The sequence below is a fragment of the Chaetura pelagica genome, unplaced genomic scaffold (genome assembly GCF_000747805.2).
Source record: "Chaetura pelagica isolate M959 unplaced genomic scaffold, ChaPel_1.0 scaffold90, whole genome shotgun sequence".
NCBI lineage: Eukaryota > Metazoa > Chordata > Aves > Apodiformes > Apodidae > Chaetura > Chaetura pelagica.
In genome coordinates, this window is record NW_009953496.1 from 6504416 (window position 1) to 6515594 (window position 11179).

The 11179-nt window shown below is 39.4% G+C and overlaps 1 protein-coding gene across 1 annotated transcript; it reads right to left on the bottom strand.

Moving 5' to 3' along the window:
* Positions 1 to 9395: 9395 nt before the first annotated feature.
* On the bottom strand, positions 9396 to 10394 carry TAAR2 (trace amine associated receptor 2). Its single transcript, XM_009999129.1, has one exon. It carries the CDS (start codon positions 10332 to 10334, stop codon positions 9396 to 9398), a length of 939 nt encoding a protein of 312 aa, XP_009997431.1. The 5' UTR covers positions 10335 to 10394.
* Between the last annotated feature and the right edge of the window lie 785 nt (positions 10395 to 11179).

Below are 11179 nucleotides of genomic sequence, written 5' to 3' on the forward strand. Positions count from 1 at the left end.
AAGTAAACTATCTGATATGATTTCATCTCCTACAGTGAAGACACACAAAGCTGATACCTTTTTTATTGGTACTGCTTCACATAACCTCGCAGATCTAAGTTCCTCTAAGTAATGTCTGTGTCTGAGCTCCCTAAAATAGAACAAAGAATTATGAACTTTCCAAGAGGGCCATCATCAGTGCCCCTTAGCTGTGAATTTTTTCCTTGCAGCTTCCAAAAGAGTCCATCTGGGATACCTAAATGTAATAGTATGAGAAGGCTATGGCCTTATTTAGATGGCCTACATTGAGCTAGCAAACCTAAAGCTCATATTTTGTGTGGATTAAAACCAAGGAAATTGTGGATTCGAGATTGAGCAAAAAAATTGTTATTTTAGTTCAGGAAGTTAAGAAAAAGAAGGAATAAATAAATTGAAACATGTTATCTGCTTTCTTTGCAATGAGCGACTCATATACTTTTTTTAATCTAGGATTGTCTTAATGCAAAAAAATGTTTTTGTTTCAGTTTATTGATCTTGTTATCCTTTTAATGTTTCCTTTTCTTTCCCATTTATGTCAAATTTAAAATAAAAAATATTGTAATAAAATAAAAAAATTCCAATAGCTCATAATTTTCCAAACATTTTCTCTCATGATTTTTTTCCATCCAAAGATTTTCTGAAGGTGACCCCAAAGTGCAGTTTTTAGTGAACTTAATGACACAGTAGAGGAATTGCAGAAGATAGGAGAGAAAAAGTTGACATGCACACAGAAAAAAAGTTGAAGGTGACACACTCTGGTTTAAGAGTTCTCTGAAGAGTAATTCCTTAATAACAGGTGTTAAAGATAATCCCAAGACTGCAAAGAGGGCTGCAGGTACAGTTGATACAGCCCTTCCCCAGAGGTCCCAATTCTCTTTGCTGTTGTTTGCAGTGAGAAAAACACATATAAACTGGGAATAATCTAGCCAAAACAAGCAATATGTAAATAGGGCCTGTTAGTTCACATTTCAGATGAGAAATTAGAAACTTATAATATTTTAAGCTGTTAAAAAGGGAAGAGTGAGAAGTAAGGTGTTGTACTGGCAAAACAAAATTAATGAAGGGTTGATACCAAAATACAAGCCACCAAGTAGTCCAGCCTGTGAAAAGCATCAAATGTCTTTCAACCAACTGGATGTGACCCATGCAAAGCTGCCTACTGGGTGATTTTTTAGAGGTACGAATTGGGCAGAGGTGGCCAAGCTGCCCTGGGCACGGGCAGCTCCTGCTGCCCTGGGTAGTGCAAGGAGCAGGAGAACACACGACAGGTTAAAGCAAATCTCCTTGTCACCTGTCTTCAGCTGGTTCAAGGTACCTGCAAAGCAACTGACCTGCAGCCAGACCACTGTTCCAGACCAGGCAGATACCACTCACTCCCTGCATTTTCCACCAAAGGAAGCAGAAATGGCTAATAGAATTGCCTTCAGTTTGTTCCTTGCTTGGCTGGTATGGGGCCTGCAAGACCAGAAGGGATGTTGTGGCCAAAGGCTGCTTCGTGGGCATCAAACATCATTTTTTAACTCTGTAGAAACACATTTTCTTCCTGTGTGACTTGGCAATGTTGCAGTGCTGGCAGTGTTACTTGAATGAGACACCAATTCCTGCTAAATTGTCACAACAAGGAATAAAAATCACCTTTCTGCCCATAATAATATTTAAAAAGCCAAAAGCATGTGAATGTCCTGCTTCCCCAAATAGGAGTGTGCTCATTTTGTACCCACACAGCAGTGCAGCTGCATGGCAGCACCCTGCCTCTTTGGCATCCTGACTGTGGGGTCAGTGGGCATCCTGCACAGTGCAGTAACCACTGGGAAAACAGCACAAAAACTTTGCCCAAGAAACCTTTGACAAGTATGGTAGGGGGATTTAATTTATATTTTATTTACACCCTTTTTTAAAACCTAACTTTTCACTCCTCTCAGGAAATGTACCCACCTTCATAGATTACTATTTTGATGGTAATTCTTTTCATAAGCAGAGCAGGGCAGCACATGGAGAGAGAGGCAATTATTCAGAAGCGAGGTCGTCATACTCTAAATCAACCCAGATTAAAATATTTTTCAGTTAGAGACTGAGAAATTTACAAAAGCAGGTTGAGGTTGGTTTACCAGTGCTTCTAAGACTGTGTCTGGGGTTGTGTGAGCAGCTAACGATGGAGTGTTTTCAGCTGGAAAAAAGTGGTTTGGCCCCATTCTGCTTCCATTGTTCTTTTGGGAAGTGTGGCTAGTAGATTGGGATGACTAGGGTGTGAATTTTCAGACAATGATATCTGATACTTTATGCAGCTTAAACTTAGAAGTCCACTCTGGGCATTGGACACAGTTATGCGTTAGTGTCCTGGCCACATCTCTGTGTGCGCAACAGAGAATCTGGATACTGTATCCTGTAGAGGCTGTCAGTCTGTTGGGTCATTTCCTAGCATCTGGACAAAACATTTCTCAGGATATTCTACCCATGGGTTACCTATTTCTGTATTTCACAGTATATGCAAATACTGTAAAGATAAAGCCCCCTATAAATATTTGTAAAGTTTTCTGAAAGTAATTCCAGGAGTTGCTAGTTTATTTATAAAGAATGTGACCAGTTAACCAAGTTTTTACAGGAAGGCAGTAGAATACAGACAGTGTCTGAATATTGCACCTGCAATGACAATTTTCAAAGAATATTGGAAGCAAATGATAAAACAAACCATGAATTGTAGGGCTGCAGGCAAACCCAAAATAAATCAGCCAGAAGGTGGCACTGCACAAGCCTTTAGGTGCTGAGAAGTTAGTACAAAAAATCAGCTATTGTGAGAAAGGCAGCCAAGTACAATGAAACCAACGAACCACCATTCTCCTCCCGCCCCAGTTTCCATTATTACTCATGGTGTTTCTTCTGTTTTTTGTTTGTTTGTTTGTTTTTCCTGTTGCTTTCTTCTGGTTTTGAAGGAATTTTGATTCTTGTGACACATGGAGAATTTTAATAATTTTTCTGGAATGTTTTCTTGCTGAAGAAAACATGTGGACTTGTATTTCTACCATCACTATGCCTGGAAAAGAGGAAGCAAAAGGAGAAGCCAACAGTCCTCAGCATTTGTTAAGTATGAGAGGAAGATGAAAACTGCTGCGGGCAATGGGTGCCATGTTGTGGGGAACGGTCCATCTTCTTTCCCCCCACATAAGACTAAACAAAAAATGCCTTTCAAGCCAGCAAAGCAAGAGTGACGCCTTTTCTCTGATTCAATCAAGGATGGAATGAGCAGGTCTCTTGCCCTACCAGATAAGTGCATGGTAAGAAAGCAGCACATGGGTTATAATAACTGGCAGAAAAATAGACAATAGGTTAAAAACTGCCTCTAACAGAATATGTACCTGGCCAATGGTGATTGGCTATTTCAGACAGTGGTACTTTCTGGAACAATGATCTCTGATCTATAAGAAGAGAATCTGCTTGCTCTTTCTGCCTGCTTGGGACAAGACCCTGCGCCTGTGCCCGCTCCGCGGGGATCGTGCCCGCTCCCGAGGACCCTGCCTGCCCAGCCTGGACCGAACTGGACCGGAGTAGAAGCCTGCCCAGCCTGCGTCTGCCACTTGCCACGGGACCAGAGCCCTGCCAGCAGCAGGAAGGGGTCGCCCCCCTGCGGATCTCCAGCCGAGCCTGCCAGCACATTTTGAGAACTGCGCTACGCAAGGAAGGAGGGTAAATACACGCACACACACACATACACACACACACTTTAACTTTCTTACTGGGCTCAACTCCTACCCTTTCACTCCATTGATTTACACCTCTCCTTTGGAGTGTGCCTTTTATAGACCATAGTGCCTTTGAATCCCTTTTCCAATATATATACCTAGTTAACCTCTCCTGAACCTTGATCCCTTAGTTTGTATTGACCCTTAATAAACTGATTAAGTTGCAAACTAAGCATTGGTCTCAGTAATAATTTGTGAGCATGGTGGGAGGGTACCTTAGTCTACCCTCTAAGAAACGGTCCTGCAGCGGCCGTTCCTCAGTGAGAGGTGAACACCACATGTGAACGCTCGGGCTCATTCACAAACCTCTCCACATTGTGAGGGGGGAGTCGCGGAAACATCCTGACAGCCAGTAGCCCCCCGGTACCGGCCCGCGACACATGTATTCTCCAATAAGGTCAGTATTTAACCTTGAGAAGACCATATTAAAGGGGAGCAATAATAAAATTGACCAAAAAAATTACAATTACAGGGTGGTTCTTACAGGGAGTGTGTATGTAGCACAGGGACAAAGACCATGCCTTGCATTTCTGGGTCCTGAATTTTTAACGATATCTTGCATTTCTAGGCCCTAAAATATTAACAAAGTGAAAGTAAAGTTACAGCAGCTGTGAGTTCCAGAGGATGACATCATGATTTGGCAAGGTATTGCAACACAGCTAGTTCTGGGGAAGAAAAACAGAAAAAAAAAACCCAAAACAAACAAACAAAAAAAGTAAATACTGAAGAGCAAGATCTGTAGGGGAAAGGTTTGGGAAAAAAATAATTTTTTGAGCACACAATCCCTTCTTAGGGAAAAGGTTTGGGAAAAAAATAATTTTTTGAGCACACAATCCCTTCTTTGGGTCACATCTTGCCTCTCCTGGTTTATTAAAAAATTATATCTTCAGAAGTATCTTTAAACCAGCTTGATTACAGTGTTACATCAGGGCTAGAGACAAGTATGACAGTGTGTTTAAAATATTCTCTCTGGTATTAAAATCCAAAGCAGCTTTGTATTTTCTCCACCCTGCATTTTCAAGCAAAAATGTCATTAACAATAGAAGAAATCTGGAATATTCTTGGTTTCTATATCACTAAAAAGACTCATGGCTGCCTCTTGAGATACTGCACAGCCTTTACTGTGGTTTTTTTTATTTTTTTAATTTTTTTTCCTGTAATGTTTCATTAATGCTTTTTAGCAGCTGCAGCCAGGGAGACTGACACACAACTGATGGGAAAATTATTTGATTAGGTTATGCACATGGAAGAATAAATAAATTATTTAATATTACAGTTACACTTGTACATGACCTTTTATCAGGAACATTTAGTTTCATTTATTCAGTTTTCACTAAAGCTAATTAAAATGTTGTTGGTTTGTTGGTCAAAGAACCAGTATAACTGAAAATGTGATGTTGAATATTAAGCATACCTGAACTTGTCTGACTTCTTTGGTTTATTTTTATTTGCAATAGAAAAACTAATGCTTGTAACACAAAACCTTCAATTTAAATATTGAAGAATTTATTTTGGAGATGCTACTACAGTGTCTCCAGAGAATTGCCATTTGGCTGCTTTATCCTATTGTTCACTTTCTTCACCTCCAGAACATGTCTGCCTTCAGAACCATAGCTATGTCAGTGTTTTCATGCTAAGTGCTCTGAAGTAATAAGTTATAAAAAACCGAAATAGCACAGACCTTGAAAACATAATAAATGTATTTCTAAAAAAAAGTCAGCTGGTGTTTTTTCAACCCAAGGATTTAACTTCTATACTTTTTTAACCCTTTCTTAATGATACATGTTATCGACCTTCTTCTTTCAAACTGCTTTTGCCTGTTGACTCCACAAGGGGGTAGGAAATCCTTTCTCACAGCTCAGGCTGTGACAGAAAAGATCCAACGGAAAGGAAAACAGTGAACTTAACTATTCTGACCACACGCAGGCACTGCAGACAATACCTGCGAGCTGTTGAGTTGCAAAGCGTTTAAGCATTCAAATATAGTAATTGTTTGAATAAAGATCATTGGCTTTGAATGTTGTTGCTAGAGGCATTACAAGAGGAGGAATGAGTATGGTTTAGATGGCTGAGATGCTTTTTAAGTGTGTCTTGCTGTCCTGCATGTGCAAACTGGGATGTACCAGAGAGGAAGAGAACCATGGGGGTGGTCTCAGACTGAGCTGCCCAGTTGGATGTAGGAGCCTGAACTCCCTCCTGAATCCAGGATTGGAAACATATCATTCAAGGGAAAAATTATCTCTTGCTAGAATCATTCACAGTAAAAAAGATACAACCTTCTGGCCTGAGAATAATAGTCTGGTTTTGATATAGACCAGAATTCATGCTAAAACAGTTCACTGTTATCTCAAGCTGTTATTGTGTTGAGGGATATTCAAGATGATCCTAATGGTGAAATTAAGACACGAACGAGTTCAAATGTCACATGCACACCAAACTGTATTAAAGTCACACAACAACAACCTCAGGTGCAGATAGGATAGGAGGAGACAAGGAAAGTCAAGAAAGCAGCAGAAATACCGAATGTTGAAAGAGACAGGATAGTCACCATCATAGATCCAGTGGTGTCCTGGTGGTCTGCAAATTTCAGTCAGTCAGTGGAGAACTTCCATGTGTCAGCTGTGCCACAGCCCTTTCAGAGTCACTGTCCCTGTCCATTCTCTGCCTCTCCGAGGGACAGGGGTGAAGATTCTTGGAACTAATTTCCCTTGTCTCCTCCTTCATGATTCATGTTTTGTCTTCATGACTCAGACGATTATGTGCTTTGTGTTCATGACTCAGGTGGTTTTTGTGCTTATCAGGCTTCATGCTAACACAAAGTGTCATTAACTTTGTGGTTTCTTTCCTTTATACAAGCCAAAGCAAGAAGCCTGCTTGTAGTCTGTTCAGGCCTTGGGATTTGCTTCATATCCTGCATAGGGAAGCCTTGTGGTTTGCTTCAGAACAATGTTGAGGCATAACAACATTACCCCACCCTGTGGCTCAACATTTTTCTGTGGTGGAACAACCACATTAAACATAAAATAGCACAGGGTTAAAACAACCCACCCAATAGGCCACTCGTTGGTTTAGAGTCCAAAACGCACATCAGTCTCCCATAGTTAAAAATACCCCAGGTCCTCAGTATCCTTCAGTTTCTTGTTCACTTAACAGAACTTGGTCTCCACTAGTTAATGATACTAGCCAGACCCATTTTGGTTTCCTTAGAAGACCAACCTAATTCTTTTTATTAATTTAGCCAATTCAGTAGCAGTAAAGGGTATTTCCTTAGTTACAACAGTGGGAGATTGATGTTGATTTTCATCATGTGTTTACTCAGCTTTTATCAGTGTGTGCAATCGAGGCGTTTCCTTGAGTCAGTTTTTGTTTCCCACAATTAATCTTGTGGGTATAAGGGGAAGATCTGCCTAATTCCCTTCTCCTTCATTCATACATCTGTTTCTGCTGATGCATCACACTGCCCTACCAATTTGTCCTTAAGAGCTTGCTTTAAGATAAGTTACTCATTTTTCCCCTCTTCTGGTTCTCCCTTCAGGTCCTCAACCTGATGCTGCTGGGATGCTACCAAGTCTTGCAAAGAATCAATGGTTTTAGTTTTGTGTGTGTTGTGTTTTCTACATTCTTTTAATGCAGTCTGGAAAAAACAGACTAATAGATGAGCATGTTTTTCAGAAAAAAATAACACGAAACAACTCACCATGATATTTAAGGAGAGGAAGAAATTAAGAGACCTGCTATGCTTGCATCTGAACATAAATGGTGTGCCCCAGTGAACTGAATGTAAATAACACATTACAGCATAAACAACGGACACTCAGATTCTCCAGTGGACCAGCAGGTGTGGTCCATTAAAAATTCATGTTACTCAGATGCCCTAGGTTTTGAGCAAAGCAGTGCTTTGCTCAACACCAAGTTTAGCACCAACATGAAGTTTAACAGCAGGTAGAACAGCATGGCTCACCACAGAGTTGTTCAAGAACCAAATCCCACCATCTGACAGATCTGCAAGACCCCCTAGCCAGAAGGACTACTGAAGAAGATCTAGCTGCAGGCTGCAAGTTGGATAGGAAGACTGACCAAGTAGACACTCCTTTAACATCCAAGGGCACACACTTGACACACACAAGGATTGACATATTGGAACCTCACAGATAGCTGCAAGTTGTTCTCTGAAGATCTGTAGTCTGGAAGAAATGTTGTCTTTGTAGGATATGTGATGTATTAGGCTATGAATAATTTATGTTATATGCTCAAAAAATAATATAATAATTACTCAAAATATCTCCAGCTGCATCATGTGTCACCAGCAAGATACCTAATACATAGAAGAATTTTCAGAAATACAAAATTGTGGACTTAGAGAATTAATTATAATAGAATTTCTAGGGTTGGAAAAGACCGTAAAGATCATCTAGATCCAATCCCCCTACATGGGCAGGGACACGTCCCACTAGATTAGGTTCCTCAGAGCTCCTTCCAACCTGCCATTGAGCATTTTCAGAGATAGGGCAGCCACAGCTCTGGGCAACCTGTTCCATTGTCTCACCACCCTCACACTAAAGAATTTCTTCCTAATGTCCAACCTAAATCTCCCCTCTTTCAGTTTTAAGCCATTGGCCCTTGTCCTCTCACTACACAGCAACTACCACTTGTGTGACATACTAATAAAGATGTGATAATCCAAGAAATAAATAGATATTCAGGTGGCTTTTTGGTAGTCAGACTTTAATAAGGACAGAGTATACACTGTTTTCATACCAGAAGAAGAAAATCAGAGGTACAATTCACAATAAAAACACTGCAGTAGCTGTGTTCAGTAACGACAATTTAGCCAACCTTGTTTTAAGCATGCAAGTGATGTGAACTCTGGCAGTGACTCTTACTGATTTCAGAGGGAGCTCAGCACAGCAAGGACCTCAATTAGGGGCTCCAGTAGAGTATTAAAGTGTGTTGGGGTAAATATAGGGTGAGTTGTCAGCAAGTATGTTTTATAACATCTGGAGCCTAATATCTAAACAAAGAAAAGACAAGCACATCTCCATGTGAGCAGTGCTCTCGTCCCAAGTGCTCCTCCTCAAGTACCAGACACACAGAGAATAAGGGCTGAAAACCTGATTCTGGTGTTTCCAGGGGAAAAGATCAACTTCTAGCCAAAATTACACTCAAATTCTATTTACTTGGGGATAACAGCAGACTCTTTACATCTCCTAATACCCCAGACACAAAAGGCTGACAAAGACTGTCATCGTATCAGCTTGGGATATATTCAGTTTAGGAGATTATTGATGATGAACCTCAAGAAAGATCAGCTGCATGCACACAAGATTAGGTGAAATACTGAGTTTATGGACTGAAATGGAAAAAAAACACCAAACCACAATGCATTAAGAGATTCAAGAGAGACTTAAACTCCTGTAACACTATCACAAGCTAGTGTTTCACTCATTGAAAATGAGCAGAAGTGGTAAATCAATTTTGTATAAAATTAACCTGATTCTATTAAAGTAATATTTGATGAGATAATTCTACAGGACTGACTCATAAAATTTGTGTTGTGCATTTCAGACTGTTTACTAAACCATGTCCAGTAATGTATTGTTTATTCTTCATTTCTAGAGCTGTTGTCAGTAGTAGAATCTTTTACTGTGACTGATCTTCTGAAAAAAGTTTTGTTGTACGAAAATGTGGGTTAAATATTTTGCCTTTTAAGATATATCTGAATGTTTTCCGAAACCATGGATAGAAAAAGCCATATATTAATGGATTGCAAAAAGAATTTAAATACCCAAGCCAGTTTAGAGTATCAAATAAAGGTAAAGGAGTAGAAAAATTTAAAAATGGATCAATTAAGAGTGCAAAAAAACAAGGAAACCAGCATATTAAGAAACCCAGCATAACTATACTCAAAGTCTTGGCAGCTTTCCTATCTTTACTCTTAGAAAGCTCATTTTTCTTATCAGTTTTTGTTTCCCTGTGTGCCTGGCTCAAATCACATGTGTGCCTTTGGGAGACTATAAAAATTTTAATATAAATCCCTATCATAATGCAAGCAGGAGCAAATAAACCAACTGTAAATAAAACAGCCCCCCACAGTTTGTTGAACATAATAGGGCATGAGCTTGAGCATTTAACTAACATTTCATAGCCCTCAATTCCAGAAGCATAAGCTTCTGAGCAAACCACACCAAAAGCAAAAGCAGCAGGCACTGACCAGCACACGGCTACAATTTTTTTTATGGCTGTGACAGTCATGGTGCTGATGTAATGCAGGGGGTGGCAGATGGCATAAAACCGATCCACAGCAATGGAACAAAGATGGAAAATGGAAGCTAAGCAGAGCATCAGGTCAAAACTGTAGTGAACTTTGCAGAATGTCATCCCAAAATACCAGCAGTTCTCCACAGACCTCACCATGCTGTAGGGCATAATGGCAAAGCCCATCAGGAAATCTGTGACAGCCATGGAGAGGATGAGGAAATTGGTTGGAGAATGAAGCTGCTTGAAATACGAGATGGAAATGATTATGGCCAGATTCCCAAAGATGGTGAGAAGGAAGGCTGCTGTTAAGAACAGATACATTACCCCGCGTACTCCTGGTGACCTAGAGTTCTCAGAACAGGATCTATTTTCAAACTCAGAGCAATCAGTCAAATCCTTTGAGATATTGGGAGAAAGCATAATCAATCCTTTATTCAATTTTTCTTCTGGGGATGCAGTTCCAGAGGCAGATTTAATTTTTTCAAAAGATTCCAAATCCTAATACGAGAGTACAAGACAAAGTAAGTCAAGAGCATGAATTAAATTACTGAATGAAATGCAGAGGCAAACTTTCTCTTGGCTCAAACAGAGACCAAATGAAACCCTTTTTTTTTCTGAAATGGTATGTGAAATCTCATAACTGGAAGCTATTGTAAAATTAATTGCAAATAATATTTAAAACAAAGTAATTGAAAGTAAAATTATTGATATCTTAAATCAACTTAATTCATTAATTAATTTATTAATCTTTTTTTTTGTGCATTCGATTCTATCTAGAGTATTTTGTAAAATATGGCTCTTGTATTTTATATAGGTCATACTATCAGTAATTTTTAAATTGTGGAAGAAAAAGATGCATAAACAAGGAAATTCAAAGAGTTCAGTCTGTAAATACTGTGTAGAAGTTACCAATTTCTTTAACCTTAGACTGTTAATCTCTTTTCTGTAGGACATATATTATGCTAATTCACATACCTCAGCTTTCTTTGAGATTTCAGTTAATGAACTATTCACCTAAATGCCCATCTTAACAATCACAAATCAGCTGCTAAAAACTTCTCCAAATTATTGGTGATGCTAAACTCACCTCCTGTGGATTATTGAGTACTCACAATGCACACATCTGATGAAAATCAGTCGTAAAATTGGCATGATAAGAAATACTA

Excerpts from the sequence above, each read along its gene's own strand:
- TAAR2 (XM_009999129.1), bottom strand. The coding sequence starts at position 10,334 with ATGTATCTGTTCTTAACAGCAGCCTTCCTTCTCACCATCTTTGGGAAT.